The 22,239-nt window shown below is 37.9% G+C and overlaps 3 protein-coding genes across 3 annotated transcripts; all 3 read right to left on the bottom strand.

The window, feature by feature from the left end:
- Nucleotides 1-2,838: 2,838 nt before the first annotated feature.
- Nucleotides 2,839-9,453, bottom strand: LOC137726363 (homeobox protein knotted-1-like LET6). The gene is made up of 5 exons (XM_068465282.1): nucleotides 9,198-9,453; nucleotides 7,680-7,985; nucleotides 6,826-7,090; nucleotides 3,408-3,652; nucleotides 2,839-3,286 (listed from the first exon to the last, which is right to left on the bottom strand). The coding sequence occupies exons 1-5, from the start codon at nucleotides 9,333-9,335 to the stop codon at nucleotides 3,080-3,082; spliced, it is 1,161 nt and encodes a 386-aa protein (XP_068321383.1). The 5' UTR covers nucleotides 9,336-9,453; the 3' UTR covers nucleotides 2,839-3,079.
- Nucleotides 9,454-18,584: 9,131 nt separating this feature from the next.
- On the bottom strand, nucleotides 18,585-19,784 carry LOC137727078 (ATP-dependent DNA helicase PIF1-like). The gene has a single exon (XM_068466017.1). It carries the CDS (start codon nucleotides 19,782-19,784, stop codon nucleotides 18,585-18,587), a length of 1,200 nt encoding a protein of 399 aa, XP_068322118.1.
- An 836-nt stretch (nucleotides 19,785-20,620) lies between these two features.
- Nucleotides 20,621-21,751, bottom strand: LOC137727076 (uncharacterized). The gene has a single exon (XM_068466015.1). It carries the CDS (start codon nucleotides 21,749-21,751, stop codon nucleotides 20,621-20,623), a length of 1,131 nt encoding a protein of 376 aa, XP_068322116.1.
- Nucleotides 21,752-22,239: the final 488 nt, after the last annotated feature.

The following is a 22,239-nucleotide window of genomic DNA, read 5'->3' as shown; positions in this document are numbered from 1 at the left end:
AGACATAAATCCGATTATGGTCCAAATCCAAACACCTATAACCTTTGTGTTGCAAACTGTAACCCAAGAAGATACATCGCTTACTTTTCCCATCAAGTTTAGAAGAAATGTAGGGCTTTAACCATGGATAACAACTACACCCAAAGACCTTAAGTTTGGAGTAATCTGGATATTTGTTAAACAGCAATTCCCACGGAGATTTTGTATTTCCTGAGATAGTCAGTCTATTAATAAGATAAACAGCAGTGGTAAAGGCTTCAACCCAATAGAGATGAGGAACACTAGATTCAACTAATAAGGTCCGAGCAGTCTCCACAAGATGTCTATGTTTCCTCTCCACACAACCATTTTGTTCTGGTGTGTGGGGACAACTAAGTTGTTGAACAATACCGTGAGTATGAAGAAAAGCCTTAAATTGCAAACTGGTAAATTCACCCCCAGAATCTGAACGAAGGATCTTGATTTTATTACCAACAATATTCTCAACATAAGCTTTGAAGATTACAAAAGTAGAGTACACCTCGGATTTATTCTTTAAAGGAAAACACCAACTGTACTTGCTAAAGTCATCAACAATAAGAAAGTAATACCGAAAACCACTCACTGAAGTTACAGAAGCAGGTCCCCACAGATCACAATGTAATAGCTCAAGGGACTGAGAAGTGAATGTAGTTGATGAACTAAAGGGTAGTTTATGATTCTTCGCAATAGCACACTTGGAGCAAAAGAAGTCAACAGAGGATGTACCTTTAATAGCAAGCTTATTGCTGGAGATTACTTTGCGAAAGATAGAGGAGGAAGGATGTCCCAGTCGACTGTGCCACGGTTTGACTGAACCTTGAGCACTGACAAAAGCATAAGTGCATCCAGAAGAAGGAGGAATGGAAGGACAACTTCGCAGAGGATAAAAGCCATCTTTAACGGGGCCCTGCAAAAGCGTCCTCCCCGTAGCACGATCCTTTAGAACAGATCCATCAGAATCAAGTGTTAAGGCACAATAGTTATCTTTGAGAAATTGGGATGCAGATAACAGATTGTGTTTCATTTGAGGAACATGAAGTACATTACTCAAATGAAATTTAGCATTAGGAGAATGCAAAGAAGAAGAGCCAATATGATGGATAGAGAGACCGTTACCATCACCGACATAAACTTTGTCCTCGCCAGTGTACGGTGTTGGTGAAGATAGGTTGGCAATGTCATGAGTGATATGAGAAGTGGCGCCAGAGTCCAATAGCCAAGATGGAGAAGATTTGGAGTTGTAGTGAGCACACATGGCTGCAAGTTTTGCAGGAGGAATCTTCCCAGAAATGCCAGGATTCATGCGATCGAAGCAATCGATTGCTTCATGGCTATGAGAACCACAGATTTGGCAAGAAGCATGAGAGCTGCTGACATAAGAATTACGAACACCTTGTGGATGACCACGATTGGAAGATGAACCTCGATAATTGCCTCTATAACCACGATTGTTGTTATACCGACCAGAATTGGGATAGTGATTACCGCGATAGTTAGTTTGACCACGATTCGAGTTGAATCGAAGAGATTGTTGAGATTGAGCAGCATATGCTTGAGGCGGTGGAGTTGGAAGAAGAGGCGGTTGAGACTGAGCAGAGAACGCTTGAAAGGGCGCAGTAGAGGAAGAAGAGATCTGCTTTCGACGAGACATGGAAAGCTCCTTGGTAAGAAGAAGGCCGTGTAACTCATCCAAAGACGTGGAAGAGAGGCGTAACATGACGGAATCAATAAATGATTCAAATTCATCAGGTAGTCCAGCAAGAGTGGCCGCAATGAGATCTCGATCAGAAATAGGTGCACCAGCAGCAGAGAGAGAATCAGAGATTTCTTTGAGTTGTTGAAGATAATCCGCCATGGATTGAGCACCTTTTTGAATTGCTTGAAGACGAGACCGGAGTTGATGGATGTGAGCATCAGAGACACCACCAAAACGGTGTTCCAGCTTGATCCAAAGATCACGAGCATAAGAGACACCAACAGTAAACGGAATGACATCTTCCGATAGTGTAGAATTCAACCAAATCAACAGATTCTGATCCTTTTCATACCAGATCTCAAATTCTGGATTAACGGTTTGATCTTGAAGAAATGGCGGTGGACATGGCTCAGTACCTTCAACTAGACCTAGAAGTTTGTAGCGTCGGAGAATCGGTGCAAACAAAGCACGCCATGGAAGATAGTTAGATCTCTTGAGCTTGATCGGCACCATGCTGCCAATATTCTGAATTGTGAGAGAAGCATACGAATTTGACAAATTAGGGTTTGTCGAAGGATTTGGGGCAGAATTCTGAAGAGATCCAGGAGATGCAGAATCAGACGGAGACGCCATGGTAATCAGAAACACAAATTGCAAGAAAGGAACAGCAAAGATCAGAGAAACAAAGCGGAATAATGGATCGAAATGGCCGTGAGGCAAGCGGCGAAGGATACCATGTAGAATATCTGTGTTCTTGCAAACGAGAGAAAAGAGAGAGAGAGAGAGAGGTTTCTTAAGTATTAAGATTTCTGTGTTTTCTCATTATATCAAAGGAATAATACAATTACATATATATAGTCTTTTGACTATTTACCTTTAGCTAGTCTAAGCTATCACACAAGATAAACTCAATACATAAATGACACCTTATACAAAACTAATAACTAATCAACTTTAGTTATGATATAGCATCTTCATCTTTACTTTTTACTTGTAAATACAAAGTTTTAAATTTAATTCTCACCAACAACGAACTTGAACCATTATTGCTAACATTGTGATGCTTAACCCATTATAGCCTACAAAAGATGGTTTAAAATTTTGACGTCTCCAGCAGCGCCCATTTCAATATCAGAACATTAAGAACCCACTATTTATATTGGTTAACAACTAAATTAAGTCGCATTTTATACTGCATACATTGTAGGATGCAGGAACACGTGCATGATTGTGAGACATTTAATCACAATCCATAGTCATAAGGAATTAATAGATAAGTTGTTACGAAATTGCATTGGCGTCCACAATAACACATTTTAAATATATCTAATTAGCAGCATACTAATTGCTTGTCATCTTAATTCAGAGCAATGTGGGAGAGACATCCATGGGAAATGGATTTCCCATGACACTGTCCATGTAGTAGTGACCGGGGTGGCTAGCATCCATCACCACGAACTGCATATCCTCCGTCGGCTTCCAATGCCGCTTCCTTTGGTTAATGAACCAGTTGTTTATCTGCTGTTGGTCCAGCCCCGTTGATTCTGCCAGAGCTAGCTTCTGTGACTCCTGCATCGATAATGTGTACGCACATAATTAACCTACTTCTTGATGGGAAAATGCGAGCATATGTTTATTTCACCTGATTGTATATAGAACGAAAGATGTATATATTTGTATAATAAGATACCGATGGATAAGGCCATTTGTAATGACGGCTCCACCAATCAAGCAGCTGTTGCCTGGCTTCTTTAGGCAGCTTCCCTTTCTTCCTCTTCTTCATGAACTCCTGCTTCAAACTACCCAAATATCCACTGTACTTGCGCAATAGCTGACCTTTAAGCTCCCTGTCTTCCGCTTGCGGATCTATGAAGTTGTTAACATCAACCTCATCTTCAGATGATCCGTTATTCCTATCAATTCCCTCGCCATAACCTAATGACATACAACATGAACACATAATTAAAGTACATCAAGGATTTAAACAGACTTCCTATATCGTAGTTGCAGCCCTCATCACACATAAAAGAGATTAACGTAAATGTTTACATTAGGCAATCTTCCTTCATGCAGTCTCGCTTTATCAATCAAAACGAATTTGATCTCTGTGAAGGGTCACCAACCTCTTACATTGGATCTCTTACGAGGAAAAAAAGGCAACTCAATGATTGAAAGGTCAAAAGTTCCAGCTGGGTTCAAAAAGAACTCATCGGGTCTATCGTTGAGTTCTCATGATAGTTTTATGCATATATATTACTGAAAACACACTGTTGCTATAAAAACATTTCTGCATTCGATGTAGTATCTCTATTTCCCTTCACATTTTTCTTTTTGCCAAGGTTTTTGTAGAATTATATCCCTAATCATGAGAAATTTATATTCAGCCATCGGAATGAAAGTACTTTTCATGTTCTTGTACAGGTAAAAAATGTCTGATGTAAATAGCATCTTACTCTTTTGGAACCTAGGGGCTCTCCTTTTTAGACCCATAGACTTTCTTTTGTCACTCCCAACATCAAATGAATCACAAAGCCATGCAAGCCAACCCTATTCAAAACATATAGGCATGGATCTAGCTTCCTTAATCCTAGTTTGAAATGCAATTACTACCTATCAATTTCATACTAAATAAATCTGTGTTTGGGAGTGTGTAGTCTCCCAAGTTACAAGGAATTCTTGTCCAGAATCCAGATTAGAATAAAGTACTAGCATATCACTAGGATACCACTTAAGGAAAGGATTGATATATAGGCTACCTTCAAAATTAGTTTGATACTGCAATTTCCCAGAAGCAACAGAATAATTTTCACTCAAGCAAGCAAGGTTATCAAGATCAAGGATCGATGAAGTCGCAAGTACAGCTGCTTGACAATGATTAGTTCAAGATTAGTTAGGTTTTGGTTGACAATGTTTAGTTCTAGATTGGTAAGAGTTGGTTAATTACCTCTGCTGCCTCTTCACTTGCTGAATTAATTGGAGTATTGAAATGCATGAAATGTTTCAAGGATTATTTGTAATATCTTTTATGCAATTGAACAACAATAACCGATTTAAAATTAAAAAAATGTTAAATCAGTATTTCACAATTTGAAATGTTAATTAAATAGATTCATATATTTGGACTGAAGCACCCTTTTTTGCACAACCAAAAGAAACATAGAAGAAATGCATGCTATATTATTGTAATATTTAAGGTGAAAGAGAACACAAACCTTCAAAACTCCACCACGTTTAAAACCTTAATTAAATATATGTTGCCTAAACAAGTTGAGTGCAGAAAACCAGATTACCCTGAGTCCAGCCTGCCGTGTGTAACAATAGGGAAATAAAGAGTATACATATGTAAAATTCAAGGAACCAAATAGTCAATCTCTAGCTCATCCCTTTGAGGATCTGTATTAATCTTCATGAATTAGAGCCACCAACTCAGTTGTTTTGGTCCATACAGACTGCCCATGATATGTATCATTGTATTAGGACAACACCATGAGTCAAGCTTACCGCTTACCATTTGTGAGATATTCTCTGTATGTATAAAAATCCAGGATACCCAACTTATAAGCTAGCTACAGTCCTTATAGAATCAATAACTATGTGCAGAAATATATCTAAAGCTTAAATATACATGTTTTGAAATACATTAAAACATCGACGATTTCTAGAACTCGGGTCTATATTTCTATAGTAACCTTAGAACTGTTGAGAGTTGTCCCACATCGGTGAGGGACAAGGTTTGCTATGTGCTTATATGGTCTTGGGCTACTCCCCATATTGCCAATTGATTTTATGGTGGAACCTCAATTTCATCATGGTATCAGAGCGGGTTGTCCTCGTGTGAAGCCAAACGGCCACACGCGCTCCACGTCACCCAGTTGTTGTCCACGTGTAGGCTTGAAAATCCGCCACACGTGCGGGGGCGTGTTGAGAGTTGTCCCACATCGGTGAGGGACAAGGTTTGCTATGTGCTTATATGATCTTGGGCTACTCCTCATATTGCCAATTGGTTTTATGGTGGAACCTCAATTTCATCATGGTATCAGAGCAGGTTGTCCTCGTGTGAAGCCAAACGGCCACACGCGCTCCACGTCACCCAGTTGTTGTCCACGTGTAGGCTTGAAAATCCGCCACATGTGCGGGGGCGTGTTGAGAGTTGTCCCACATCGGTGATGGACAAGGTTTGCTATGTGCTTATATGGTCTTGGGCTACTCCCCATATTGCCAATTGGTTTTATGGTGGACATCAAGAACAAGGCAGACTAACATACAAAAGTTTATTTACAGAGTTAACTAATATTCTAAGAGTGTAAAACTAAATACAATATTTTGTTGTCCACACAAATTGGCCACTAGGGCTTTAAGAAAAAACCTAATAGTTATGAAACTAAATACAAATATTTTGTTGTCCACACAAATTGGCCACTAGGGTTTTAAGAAAAAACCTAATAGTTATGAAATAGCAGTTACTTTGAGCATTGCTATATATGCACACACACACAAACACAAGACGGGGGGAAAACGCAAGCCAAACCATTTGTCCTAATATATATACAGTGCGTCAATTTCAACTAGGTAAAACAAGGTGAAGAATTCAAAACAAACCAAACAATCTCGTCCAAAACACACACCGAGAAGAGAATCAAAGCCATATAGTTCTATGTAACGCCAAAGCCATATAGTTCTATGCAACGCCATCGATTTGTCGATATAGCTATAAAATAACATGACTTGCGAGTGGAAACTAGCCAGCTACCACCCTAGTACTAAAACGGTTCTATATATACATAATACATCCCAACGAAATATATAATTAAATAAATTGTAGAAGGAACCAATTAATATATCAAATGAAAGACTTTGAAAAGGGAGAACAAAGAAGAACTAATTGGGTACCCACTTTGGAACACATTTGTTAATTAATAAAATAAACCTACAGGATCTTGGAAACGGCTTCCATGCATGGCTGGTTATTATATTGCTTAGCATTAAAATATTCAGATAATAAGAAATAAAGAAAATACTCAAAAGGTCTTCCTAAACAGTAAAGAAATTTAAGAAAAAGAAACAGTGATGATATACATACATAGAGAGAGATAATGGTGATGACGAACCTGCAGAATCGGAAGAAGAAGAAAGAGTAAGGGCTTTGAATTGGGACTCGATTCTTTGGAGGAAGATCATGGCTTCCTTGAAGGGTTTAGATAGTTCTTGCTCATACTTGGTGAGCATCTCGCAGTAGGCCTCCATGAACTGATCCAAAGCTGGATCTTCACCGAGAGATCCTGATCCACTACTACTACTCACCATTTGACCTATTGTCGCCGCCGATGCGCACGCTTCTTCCAGTCTCGCCACCACTTCAGGCGGCGCTCCAACCTGCACATCATTGTGTTCAATTAAATATTATTGTTCGAACTCTTTTAAATGATGATGATGAAAACATATGTTTAAACAAGATCAAAACTCAAAAGGGCGAAGAGACTTGGACCGTCTTTATCAACAACATAATTACTTAAGTTCCTTGTTAACATAATGAACTCAATGAAGCATGACAAGAACATGATGGTATAGTAGTAGTACTGCATGAACAACTTCATAATACCAAATCTTTCGTTGAGGATGGGCGTTCTGAATCCTACATAGTCCTACCAAAGGAGCTAATATCGGCCAATCCAAATTATTTTAACATAATTTACAATGAGAATATGATTATTAAGATTCTCAGATCTCAACTTCCCAAAGGAACGAAGCTTGGAAACATGAAATATCTATCACTTTCAGGCGCATGTCAACTAATATGTCCTTTCAAGCAAACAAAAATTAAAAAAAAAAAAAAAAAAAAAAGGACAACGAATGGAGAATTGTGGTACTAACTCCTACGTTTGTAGGAATCGAATACCTATTTGGGAGGTCAATATAAATATATATGTGTGTATTTTAATTATATCGATGGTTTAAATTTTACCTTTTGACAGTTGATATAGGAGGCCAAGAGGCGGTGATAGTGAGGATGGGCCATGATCTTAGCCTTGACAGTTGAAGATGAAGAAGAAAAAGAGCTGCCGCCAACACCATCATTATTGTTGTTGTTGTCCATGAAATAGGAGGCGGCAGCTGGGTTGTGGAGAATGAAGGAGGAGCCGCCGCTTGTGTTATGCCGGTCGTGATGGTTGTTGGACGGAGGCAACTGGGGAAGCTGGTGAAGCTGATGAGTCGTACTAGTATTGTGTGCATCTGCATAAGGATTAGGGTTCATATGTTGATGATGATGGTGAGAGTGATCAGCATGATGTGATGAAGTCATTAGAGGCATCATCATCATTCCTCCTCCATTACTGCTGCTTTCTCCAAAAGCCATCATACTACAGGTGCCATTGGAACCACCGCCGCTTGTGTTATGCCCGTCGTGATGGTTGTTGGACGGAGGCAACTGGGGAAGCTGGTGAAGCTGATGAGTCGTACTAGTATTGTGTGCATCTGCATAAGGATTAGGGTTCATATGTTGATGATGATGATGGTGAGAGTGATCAGCATGATGTGATGAAGTTATTAGAGGCATCATCATCATTCCTCCTCCATTACTGCTGCTTTCTCCAAAAGCCATCATACTACAGGTGCCATTGGAACCACCGCCGCTTGTGTTATGCCGGTCGTGATGGTTGTTGGACGGAGGCAACTGGGGAAGCTGGTGAAGCTGATGAGTCGTACTAGTATTGTGTGCATCTGCATAAGGATTAGGGTTCATATGTTGATGATGATGATGGTGAGAGTGATCAGCATGATGTGATGAAGTCATTAGAGGCATCATCATCATTCCTCCTCCATTACTGCTGCTTTCTCCAAAAACCATCATACTACAGGTGCCATTGGAACCACCGCCGCTTGTGTTATGCCCGTCGTGATGGTTGTTGGACGGAGGCAACTGGGGAAGCTGGTGAAGCTGATGAGTCGTACTAGTATTGTGTGCATCTGCATAAGGATTAGGGTTCATATGTTGATGATGATGATGGTGAGAGTGATCAGCATGATGTGATGAAGTCATTAGAGGCATCATCATCATTCCTCCTCCATTACTGCTGCTTTCTCCAAAAGCCATCATACTACAGGTGCCATTGGAACCACCGCCGCTTGTGTTATGCCCGTCGTGATGGTTGTTGGACGGAGGCAACTGGGGAAGCTGGTGAAGCTGATGAGTCGTACTAGTATTGTGTGCATCTGCATAAGGATTAGGGTTCATATGTTGATGATGATGATGGTGAGAGTGATCAGCATGATGTGATGAAGTCATTAGAGGCATCATCATCATTCCTCCTCCATTACTGCTGCTTTCTCCAAAAGCCATCATACTACAGGTGCCATTGGAACCACCGCCGCTTGTGTTATGCCGGTCGTGATGGTTGTTGGACGGAGGCAACTGGGGAAGCTGGTGAAGCTGATGAGTCGTACTAGTATTGTGTGCATCTGCATAAGGATTAGGGTTCATATGTTGATGATGATGATGGTGAGAGTGATCAGCATGATGTGATGAAGTCATTAGAGGCATCATCATCATTCCTCCTCCATTACTGCTGCTTTCTCCAAAAGCCATCATACTACAGGTGCCATTGGAACCACCTTCCATTCTCTCTCTCACTAGATCTCTTGCTATTATCCTATCCCTCACAAATTAACTTTGTTACCTAGTCCTTCCTACTAGTTTCGTTCACTTGGCTTTGCTACAAATCATTTCTCTCTCTCTCTCTCTCCCCCCCCCCCCTCTCTCCCCCTCTCTTTCTAGGTTAAAATGTTTTTATTTTCTCTGTCCTACGTAATAATGTTATACATGCATAAATATGTGGATCTGATCCTGAACGATATCACTCCTCCAAAGAAAGAGAGGGCTTGTTCTTCAAAAAAATAAAAGAAAGAGAGGGCTCTCCCGGGTTTTATGCTACAAACTTTGAGCAGGCTCTTAACAGGGAAATCCTAAGTAGTGAGTGAGAGTGAAAGTGGTGGAGGATGGTGGGTCAGTAGTTTAATTATGATAGATTGATAGGCATCTCCAACTAAGGATTGGTTAGAAAACTCGTTTTAGCCTTTTTGTCTTTCAAAAAATTAATATTTTAATGAATAATATATAATTATATTTGCTTCCATCTCCAACCAAGAGCCAAATAGCCATAGGGCTTGTTTTAGCCCTGTCACAAAAAACCGTCTCTAATCCAAGATCAAAAAGCCATAAGGCCAAATATAATTTATTATTTAAATTTAAAAACTACAACTGCTTAAATTTAAAAACAACAACTTATATTTAAAAAATACAACTTAAATTTAAAAACGACAAATTAAATTTAAAAACTACAAATTAAATTTGAAAGCAACATTAACTTAAATTTAAAAACTACAACTGTCACATCCCGGTCTCCCGCCTTGAGGATATTGTCCGCTTTGGCATTCCTGGCCTGGACTAGGTCGCAGACACCAGGCTACCGCACGGTTTTGTTTTTGCAGGCCGCAGCCCCAAAAGGCCTCATCAAAGGGTACCACCAGGCATGTACATATAAGGCCCAAAGACCACGCCCTCACGGGCGATGTGGGATACAACAATCCACCCCCCTTAGGGAGCCCGACGTCCTCGTCGGCACACCACGATCGTGAGTCTGGCTCTGATACAAAATTGTCACATCCCGGTCTCCCGCCTTGAGGATATTGTCCGCTTTGGCATTCCTGGCCTGGACTAGGTCGCAGACACCAGGCTACCGCACGGTTTTGTTTTTGCAGGCCGCAGCCCCAAAAGGCCTCCTCAAAGGGTACCACCAGGCATGTACATATAAGGCCCAAAGACCACGCCCTCACGGGCGATGTGGGATACAACAACAACAACTTAAATGTAATATCGATAATCAATATCATCTTCATCATCAGTCATTGTAGGAGTATAGTCAAAGGTAAACAACTGCCGTCGGGTCATAATTTCTTATTTTTTTCCTATCAAAATAGGCCTTACTCATTAGAGTGTAATTCGAAGTGTTCATTTCTATATTCTTATCATCCATCTCTTCTTGTATTTGTTTGCCTTGTAATTTATCCCTACGGTTCTTTTCCTATTAAGCGCAATGAGGCCGCCACTTCGTGTTGAGCGGCGTAATCATCATTTGCCTTACTCTTTTCCTTCAACCTTTGTGCTTTGTTTCGTCTCATAGCCTTAGGTATGGAACCTTCACCCGAAGACGGATTTTCTACCATTGTTTGTTGAATGGTAAGAGATCCATCTTCATCCATATCTGCAGCTGAGGATGCAATTTCGAACACCGACGTAGGACCTACTCTATGTTAAGGTGGATCTTCAAATAACACCCACCCTTTACAAATTTCTCAACAACTGTGAAACTGAAAGGGTTTCGAGCTACCTTCCATATGCAATTCCTCCGCTTGGGCTACCTAGAAAAATTAATTACAAAAATTAAAGGAAATTAATTTATGAAATTAAATGTATTTACAAATATTAAAGGAAAGTAATTCATGAAATTAAATGTAATATAATTAAATATTTAAAATAAATTGTGAAAATACTTACTTCGTCGTAGTAGTTAGCGCCACTTTCATGTCTACTTGCGACTGTTAATACTGCTTGATGTCATTTGTTCAAACTTGGGTGAAGATGTTTCTTCCATCTTGAAAAACAACTCTCGTGGTTTCAGACATTCAGTGGAGCGGTGCTTTCGTAGAACTCTTAATATTTTTTAGACACACGAATCCAAACACCTTTACTTATTTGAGAACTCCTCCTCACACTATCTTCTGACACCCATCTATAAGCTCTGCAAAGAGCTTCATCTTCTTTTCAGGTCCAAACCCTACCTTTTATTGCAGACAATGCCATTTGAAAATTATTTAAATAATTGAAGGAAATATTTTTGAAAGAGGTAAGAAAATATGAGAATTGAAATGGTGAAAAATTTGCGAGGAATGGTGAATGAATGGTTTAGGTATTTATAAGAAAAAAATTTAGAATTTTTAAGAATTTTTTTTTTAAAATTGGCCCAAAAAATTGAATCCAACAATAACAAGGGCCAACTAACCGTTGGATTCAAATTTTTGTCGGATAGAACCGATACTATTAGAAGCATTGCTTTCGATTATAACCGACACCAGTAAAAAAATTCCAGTAAGCCTGGGGCTGGTTGGCAAGATGTGGTCAGCCCTTCGGTCATTTCAGATTTTGTGGGGCACACGAGCGCTCTGATCTGACCCTTGGTTGGAGATGATTTTTAGACTATTTTCGACTTTCCGACCTTCTTGACCTTTCGGTTGGGATGACCTTAATGTTTTTTCTTCGTTTGCTGGGTCTGCCAAAGCTTGCCTCAAATTTCCTTGTCAAAATTCTTGTTTTATCTCTCTCTCTCTCTCCCTACACATGCGTTTTACTCCTCACAGACATACAGAAGCAGATACAATACTCTCTCTCTCTAATATGTAGGGTTATGCAACAGGAACAAATAAAGGGGCGGTGGTTCATAAAGGCTAAAAAAAATTTTGAGGATTCACTGTAAAATTCATTTGTAATATAGAAAGTAGTTTAGTTATTTATAAGTAGATAAAGAGTTTTTCCTTTTTTTTAGTTTGAAAGTGTAACAAATTTTCAAGTTAACATGTGGATAATATAAATCAAGTGACATAGAACATGTATTGTGACATCCCACATTGTCCAGGGAAGTGATCCTTATATGTATATTCCCATCTTTACCTAGCACGAGGCATTTTGGGAGCTCACTGGCTTCGGGTTCCATGGGAACTCCAAAGTTAAGCGAGTAGCACGCGAGAGCATTCCCAGGATGGGTGACCCATCGGGAAGTTCTCGTCTGAGTTCCCAGAAACAAAATCGTGAGGACGTAGTCGGGACCCAAAGCGGACAATATCATGCTACGGTGGTGGAGCGGGCCCGGGAAGTGATCCGCCCCGGGCCGGGATGTGACAATTTGGTATCATAGCCTAACCCTGGTCGTGGTGTGCCGACGAGGATTTCGGACCCCTAAGGGGGGTGGATTGTGACATCCTACATCGTCCAGGGGAGTGATCCTTATATGTATATTCTCATCTTTACCTAGCACGAGGCCTTTTGGGAGCTCACTGGCTTCGGGTTCCATGGGAACTCCGAAGTTAAGCGAGTAGCGCGCAAGAGCATTCCTAAGATGGGTGACCCATCAGGAAGTTCTCGTCTGAGTTCCCAGAAACAAAACCGTGAGGGCGTAGTCAGGGCCCAAAGCGGACAATATCATGTTACGGTGATAGAGCGGGTCCGGGGCGGGATGTGACAATTTGGTATCAGAGCCTAACCCTGGTCGTGGTGCGCCGACGAGGACGTCGGACCCCTAAGGGGGTGGATTGTGACATCCCACATCGCCCAGGGGAGTGATCCTTATATGTATATTCCCATCTTTACCTAGCACGAGGCCTTTTGGGAGCTCACTGGTTTCGGGTTCCATGGAAACTCTGAAGTTAAGCGAGTAGCGCGCGAGAGCATTCCCAGGATGGGTGACCCATCGGGAAGTTCTCGTCTGAGTTCCCAAAAACAAAACCGTGAGGGCGTAGTCGGGGTCCAAAGTGGACAATATCATGCTACGGTGGTGGAGCGGGCTCGGGAAGTGATCCGCTCCGGATCGGGATGTGACATGTATGACCGTGAGGCTTCATGTATAAGATAACCTATTCTGATACGATAAAAATAATTTATTACAAAAATTAATTAACAAAATAAAAAATAACCTAATCATTTATAAACAAATACAAAATTTATTCATGATCTCAAAACACTCAGCTGATTATTTTTCTTTCTTAGGGTAATACAAACTCATTTGGTTATTAAGATAGTTGTGTGAACGTGAATAACAATAACAAATAATAAAAATATGGTAGATGACGTAGAGATAGGAGGGGAGGGTAACTGAGGAGAGGAGAAAATCTATTACTCTCCCTCTATCACACTCTGTGTGTCGTGTGATGCAAAGCCTTACCTTCCCGATGAAAACTCTCGCCCTCTTTTCTTGCACTGCCACTGATGGGCTGCCATTACTGGCAAAGAATTATGAGAGAGATAGAGAAGGAGAGACCCAACGATCGATCAAATCGAGGGAAGAGCCAAATGGGACACCTAATGGCTAATAGTATATACTAGGATGAATGCCTGCGCTTTGCTGCGGGTTTTTAGATGATGAATAATATTCATAGAAAATTGATTGAAAATGCTTTAGTAATATAATTGCATTCATAAATGTAGCAAGTTAGAGAACGTATGTTTAACATGTGTAACGTTTACAAAACCACATATTTACACAATTATCTCCAAATGAAAGAAAAAGCAAGATATGGGTGAATTGATTCATAGAAAAAGTAATTTCATTTACATTGCTTATGTATTAAGTCAATATTAAGAGTCAGTATACAATCAAAATTACTTGAATGAAAGTTTACGTTGACAATAGTTGCAAGGACGAAATATAGTGTCTTTGCATTAGAGACTGAAGTACCATGCAGTTTACACATATTTTGTTTGTTCATACAACAATGCAAAATACATGTTTTGCAAGGGTTTGTATCATTCCAACAGTTGCAAAACATAATAAACATGTTTTTATGGTATGTACATTAGTTGACTTTAGTAGTCGAATCCGCAAAAAGTATATGTCCATGTTAGTGGGATGACCAAAAAATATATATGTTTGATCCTTTGCAGTAGTTCATCACGATGTATTCCATAGTTCATTTCTTTGGCGAATGAACATCTCCAACACTGAGCAGCAAAATAGAACAAAAAACTAAGTAATTGTCCAAGTTGGCATAGATTATTGTAAACAATATGTCACTATACCTGTCTTTGATTTTCTTTGTCTGTGATCTATTTCTTAAAGCACTGATCGGACTTTTGTCTGCAGGTTCAACTTTTGGGACAACCAAGTTAGAGAATTTTGCTGAGATTCTGGTTGAATTAGTAGAAAGTGGTTGGCTCCCCTCATCATGTTTGCTGTGAATACATGTCAAATTTAAAAAAGATGGAAATGAGCATTATAAAGTGCATGCATGATGTTTTTGTTTAATGAAATACCAACATTACTTGAAAAGGAAAAATTAACCTGTGAGCTTTTGAAGGTTCATTTTCAACAAATAGTGTTCTTTTGACACTCTTGTTTGTTGCAGCTGATTGGATTTGTTGAGTCTGGGATTCAAGGGTAGTAAAAGGGAGAGGGGTTATTGCATCAATAACTTGTTTTCCAATGTTCTTAGTAGGTGTACATGGTACAATTGAACTAAGTTTTGGTTCAACTGATGTTTGTTCCTCAATTATTCCATGAACAACAAAGTCGATGTTGCCAAACTCATTGTTTTGATTTCCAAAACGGAGCAGGAATTTTTTTGTGTTGTGAATCAATTTTTGGAGCTGTGGTGGCAAGACAGAAGGGTCATTATAGCCTTCTTCTATGACCAAAGAGTGGCAAGAAATACCCAAAAGTTTTTCAGCAGTCCTTCCAATCACTAAAAAGTTGAGTTGATTTGTGGCATCATCCACAATAAAATTGATCTTAAACCTAAATAAGAGATGAAGATGTCATGAGATGTGTTTTGCAGTTTAAAAAATTTGCAATAAATACAAATATTGATTGCAAAGAGATGTAAACAACGTAGAAAGAAGAAATTAGGGAATTACCATGGTTCAGGCAATTTTTTTAGCAGCCCATGCTCAAAGCATTGAAAGGTTCCATTTGTATTTCTCACACTTTTGTGGCAATATGGGCACGACTTGTACCACCATCCATTGGTCAGATCGTAATCGACAATTGTTGCTTGACACATGAAACTTGTATTCTGGTATGATATAAAATTTTCAAATACAAATGACATTTTGAGAACAAAATCACAAACATGATATTTGCGCCTTATAAAATGCATTTACACACAAAATATAAAGTAGAATACAGATTTTGGTCATGAAATGACATTCGGAAAATGTATATTGAATCACAAAATATAAATTGTTTAATTTTTTGTGTTGAAGCTTATAAATGAAGAAACAAACAAACAACATGACGCTTTGTATACACAACACAGTATAGACTAAGAAACAATGTGATTTCCAAATTACAATAACCAATCAATTGCAAAGTAGTTGCATAATACAATTGACAAAATATGAGATAATTTAGTGATGGTGGATTGACCTTGTTTAATGTCGGATCAAGAAGAAGCAATTCTACAATTGTCTTTTGTTCTGAATCAACGATAGTAGTACTTTTCCCATACTTTTCAGCAGAAGTTGGTAGAATTTCAATGGGTGTTTTGAGCTATTCAAACCTGAGTTTCAAATTTTTAGGTCCAAGAATATAGACTATAAAATTAAAAACGAAAATAAATATTAAATAAGATTTGTGCACTCACTTTTGTTCATATTCTGAAAGTAGTGGGATATCAGGATTGAAAATACAAACCGTTGAGCCTGTGGTTCCCAGAACAGGTTTTCCTATAAATACAAAGAAAACAATTATAAATACAAAAGAAAAGCGATAACATTTAGATTTTATTAAGATATAACCTTTATATTTCTTCACTTTGAGTGAAGTCAAAACAATGAAGACAGGAGGTGAAAGCGATTTTAATGCATCTTCTTGAAAGTTTGTTGCAGTTTCTGCCCACAGGGTAATTGTAACTTGCTCACCTCTACAATTGCAAAACGGAGTCAAAACTATTTATGTAAATTTTATATGCGTATATATGTATAAACATGTAATTATAGTTTAAGAGAAGTATGGTTTACCTAGTATTTTGAAGTTGGAGGTCTCGCTTTTTTTCAACTCTAATATTTTGCACAGTGATGTTTTCAATTGGTTGTAAAGCCATTAGACAACCAAAAACATCTACATACGATACAGTTATAAGAATCAGCTTATTAAGTTAAAAACTAAGAACAATGATTTTAGAATAGCGACAATCGTCAAAATTAGACGATTTACCTGTGAGGTGTACATCTTTATCAACTCTTTGCTCAAGGTTATCAAATTCAATCAAATTAAACCAATGCATTGGTATTGCTTGATTTGGTTTCTCAACAGGGACTATGCTAGTGTTTTTGTTTAACTCAAGCATAGCATCGTGAGGGACAATTTTGCTTGACGTTCTGTTGCGGATAACACGAAATTTATCTATTTCATACACGATCCCAACTTTTAGATGCTCCAAAAAGAATTGGATGTCCCAGGGTTTCATGGTTGCCTGAATTGCATGTCCCTTTTGGATGGGAAAAACAAAATTAGATCGATTAGTTTTTAAATGAGCAAAAAATGAATTAAATCACATATCAAATAATGTATAAAGCATGTTTTGTATGGCTATAGCATAGAGTAACATATGCATAAAAGCAAATCATACAAAGTAACAAATTTACTATTTTATAGATTTGAAAATTTAAAGATTGACATTTATACAAAAATATGCATAAAATGATGTAGATTTCAAATATTTTCTCATATGCATTAAAGATTGAAATTGTAATACAAAACCAGATGGAATTTGAATAAATGAGAAGGAAAATTTGAATTAATACTAATTGTATGATAAATGCATTTCGACATATATAAATTTGTACCTATTTAATAATGAAAAAAAAGTGTAAAGAGTTAACCTCTTTGTCAACAAAGACACAGTCCAAATTTGCAGGTTGACGATCAGCTCCAATATTTTTTGTCACCCAAATTCTGCATATCCTAACTTGTAGTTTGCTTATTGGGTTGTATGGTAACAAAAGACGAATTGGCATATGCCCCATCAATCTATACAAAGTAAATTTAAAAGCAAATAAAATATTCAAAATCATACAACACACAGATGAAACAAAGAATACATTAGAATTCAAAAAAATAGGTAAAAAGAGAAAAAGAAAAATGAATGGATAAACACAAACCAACACACCTTCATGTAAACGATTCAAAACATCTTTATAAACAATGTTCTTTGTGTATCCGTAAGGCATATCACAATCATGAGCAATCACAATTTTAAGACCCTTTTTTGAGGTGACCCTAGATAATGCAACGTAGAGCTGTCCATGAGAAAAAACTGTTTGAGATAGAAATAGCCCAACAATCTTCAAAGATTGTCCTTGACTCTTATTAATTGCCATTGCATAGCAAATTCTGAGAGGAAATTGTCTTCTTCGCAAAGTAAACGGATATTTATTTTGTGATGACTCAGTAATGATTCTTGGAATGTAAACTCTTTCACCAATGTTGCTACCCGTTATGATCTTTGCTTCCACAATTCTATCAGTTAATTGCATCACCACCAATCTTGTCCCATTACATAATCCAGAACTTTGATTTAAATTCCTAAGCAACATTACTGGCATACCGACTTTTAATGCCAGCTTGTGGTGTGGCAAACCAGGTAAGTCAAGTTGGTTCAAAAATTCTAATGGGTATAGTATATCAAGATTTTCAACATTTTCTGTTGAAGAAGACACAGAATCAAAACTCAGATATGTGCGATTTTCACCAGGCACCATAGTTAACATAAAATCATTTATCTCAGTCATTGTGTCGTTTCGCGGTGTAACAATAGCTCTTTCTTTCAAATATGACACATCATGAAAATTTCTTTGAAAATCTGTGTACACTGCTGAAACCATGTTTTCAATGGGATTGTCTTCAAAATCAATGAGAAAGTCTTTTGATATTTCAACCCAAGAATTTTCTTCATCAATTGACAATATAGAATTAGCGACACTACCGTTTCCAATTTGTAATATCCAATTAGCAAAATCAGCCAACTCTTGTTTTTCCTTTTCATTCAAACCTGTTTTTGAAAGTCTCATGTTTTCTTTGAGAAAAAAAATGGTTAAATAAGGCTAAAGATAAGAGTTTGTCAACGAAGCTTCAACAATGTCAGCCTTAGTTCCATTTGGGACAATAGGTAAAATTTGTCTAAAATCACCTCCAAAGAGAATTGGCTTTCCTCCAAATGGCAAATCATCAAAACCTGGTTTTGAACCTTTGAGAACATCACGAAGAGATCTATCTAAAGTTTCAAAATATTGTTTATGATTCATTGGTGCTTCATCCCAAATAATAAGAGCTGCATCACTAATTAATTGTGCTAGATGAGTTCCTTTTTTTATTTCACAAAGTGAACAATCTGTAATGCTAATAGGGATTTTAAATCGAGAGTGTGCAGTTCTTCCTCCAGGAAGCAAAAGGGAGGCAATTCCAGATGAAGCTACTGCCAAAACAATATGGTTTTCTGATCTAATCTTAGCTATGATAGTAGTCCACAAAAAAGTTTTACCAGTCCCACCATGTCCATGAACAAAAAACATACCAGGCTGATTATGATCAACTACCTTTATGACACTATCATAAACCATTTTTTGTTCTCTATTCAATTGTGCAACCAACTGTGAATGTTGCTCTTTCAATGATTCAGTGTCGTAGTTTAACTCCTCTCTTAAACTTCTATTCTTAAGTCTATCTATCACATCTTTGCTTGGAATTGGGAGATGATGCTTAGATAGAGAACTATTTGAAGCAACAAACAACTTTTCTAACTCATACAAAAGAGAATTTTTAAGTTCATCCTCATACTTAGACATATCTTGCAAGCCAAAAGCATTAATCATCTTTATCGAGATGTCATCACACATCATTTTCCAATGTGCGTCAAACAAAGTTGCTGGATCAGCAACATCACAAAACAAAACTAATGTAACAAACAATTGATGCGATGATGCGGTAACCATCGCTTCTAACATTGCATTGTTCCACTCCTTGTCATCTCCCAATAGGCCAAGCGAGTTGCATGCAGCCTGAAATGTGGGTTGAAGAACACCTCTAATTGTTCTTAAATCATCAAAACAAAAGCCACCTTTTTGATAATTAAGCAATAATCTCAAATAGTATAATTCACCGGCAGCAGGGTGAACATATGCAACTCTACCTAGAGATTTACCATTTTTCCTTCGAGTCCACTCTTTATTGTCACTATTCCAAACATATTTCGAAGGAAATTCCACATAAGACAACTGGCGTGCATTAGGATCTTGAGTATTCATTTCAAACCATTTTGTTAACATTGTGTTTTCAAGATTAGGTTGGTTAACAACATAGTTTAAACTATCATTGTCTTTAAAAACAACATTTTGGTCAGAAGGTAGATGCACACATAATCTTTGAACAGTTGGTTCTATAAAATGAATATGAAATTGTAACAATCTCCAAACTGCTTCATAAAGACATAAATATCTGCAATTTAGATAAGCTAGAATCTCATTAAACTCTTGATCTTCAAAAACAGCTCTAGCTCTATCAACACCCTTGGTTATATATTTGAAAAGATATTTAATAAGCATTGATTGACAACACGATTCAATATTTATATGAGCTTGATACTTTAATAACAATTCACGATTATAAGGGACAACAAATGCATTATCAAGCTTGACTCCATTTTTAACAACAAAACAATTCTCCATTTCCCTACGCTTGTATAAGACAAAACCATCAAATTCAAAAGTAGTTTCATTTGCAAAACGTTTTGGGAATTTCTTGAAACATTTTTTTTCTTTCATGCAAGGAGATTTTTCATTTGCAAGACCGCATGGACCATGAATCATATACTGTGCAACAACATCATACCCATCTTTGTCAAATACTTCGCTAGGAATTTCAGCCGAAATGATTGAATCCACATCAGAAGGAGAATGACATTTATACTCTTTACTGACCCAAACCAAGATGTGACAATGCGGTAGACCTCTTTTTTGGAATTCAACTGTGTAAATAACTGTTTGGAGAAAAATAAGACAAAAACATGAAAACGAAGCGCCTAAGGTTTATGTTCATAAGAGAAAACAAACAAATAATCTTGAGAATTGGGAAAACTGAATAACTAACCAGATTCAATTTTGCCAAAAGGTTTTCCTGATTTTATATACTTAATCATATGATCAAGTTTTGCTTTGAAAACTCTGGATATGATGTCTGGTCTGTCTTCAGCCTTACAACCAGGTCTTTCACGTAGATCTTCAATAATTTCTGGCCACCTAGCATTGCATGTAAAGGTGATGAATAAGTCAGGATTTCCTAAGTGACGACATATAGCCATGGCATCTTGATAATTATTTATCATATACCTAGCACTGCCAGTAAATGAAGTTGGCAAGATAATCCTCTTACCAATGTCTGAACCACTTGCATTTCCATTTTTTAACGCCTCATGAATTCCTTTAAGACGCTCAGTTCTCAAAGAACTTTGATTTGTCCTAATGAAATCAAGTCTATCTTCTTCAAGTGTGGCATATGCATCTACTAAATATTGTTGAAACAATCTGCCACCCTTTAACAGGGTGCTATCCTGTCCTGGTCTATCCTGAATTTGGTAACCTAGAAATGCTCTCATAGACACCCCACCAGTCTTGGGTTTTCCCCCCTTAAAAGCAGGATTCCAAGGAAGACCTTTGGTGTATCCATCTTCACCATATGGGAAAAGAATAGGATATTGAAGAGCCATATATTTAGGATGCAACTTTGTTATCCTTTGTAGACCAGTGGCCTTGTGTTCAATAATAATATCTCTTTCGGTGTGAAATTGACCGATATCCCCAACAATTAACCCTCCTATGCCGTCGCATGTTGGTTGATTATATTGCGCATCATGGTTGCTCACTGTGTCGTGCAAACGCAAGCGCAAAGAACTTGCTGACTGTTGATTAATTCTATCCCTTGCAAGTCTAAATAATTGAACCAACACATTACACTCATCTAACATTTTAATGAGCCCACCAACAATTTGTTCGTCAAGTTTTGAAGATGCTTCAGAATGAGGAAAACAACTCATACGATTGTTGACTTCATTTTGAGTGTCATAAATGTAGAGTTGGGCAAATTTAGGGCTCTCGCCTTCAGGAGGCAACAAAGAACCCATTAAATGATGCACCTGACCATTAATCTTAAAAACATAAGGACCTTGACCCTTGTTTATTGATGCATCAACTTTAGCCCCCATTGAAGTGAATGCCATCATTGAATTATACAATCTAACATTTTTTTTTAAATGTGAATTTTCTTGAGAATTTGTTGGATTTAGTAGATGGTCCAAATAAGCAGGGGCAGGCTTAAGAGGTGGGAATTTTACTTTTTGACTCATACAGCATGCGGTGAATTGTGGCCTTCTAGTAGAAGAAACGTTTGTTTTTAACCGCTCTGTAGACCAAAATAAAGCGCCACAATATTGACATTTAAAATTTCTAGGGCCAAAATCAATATAATCTGGAACACCACCTATGAAAAGAAAGAGCGACAAAATCATCCCCAAAGCAGCGAGCAAAAGTTCAGTTTTTAAATAAGCCAAAAAAAATGCAAAGATAATTATATTGTAAGAGCACATACGTTTTCTTTTTTTTTGATAAGCGGCTTGACCAATCACATGTGAGCTTCTAACAGGATGACCAGCTTCAGTATCAATGACCAATATACCACGCAAAGTGGCATCATTCGCAAGAAAAATAG

The sequence above is a fragment of the Pyrus communis genome, chromosome 2 (genome assembly GCF_963583255.1).
Source record: "Pyrus communis chromosome 2, drPyrComm1.1, whole genome shotgun sequence".
NCBI lineage: Eukaryota > Viridiplantae > Streptophyta > Magnoliopsida > Rosales > Rosaceae > Pyrus > Pyrus communis.
The sequence above is the reverse complement of the archived record's forward strand: the minus strand, read 5'-3'. Positions and strand labels throughout refer to the sequence as shown.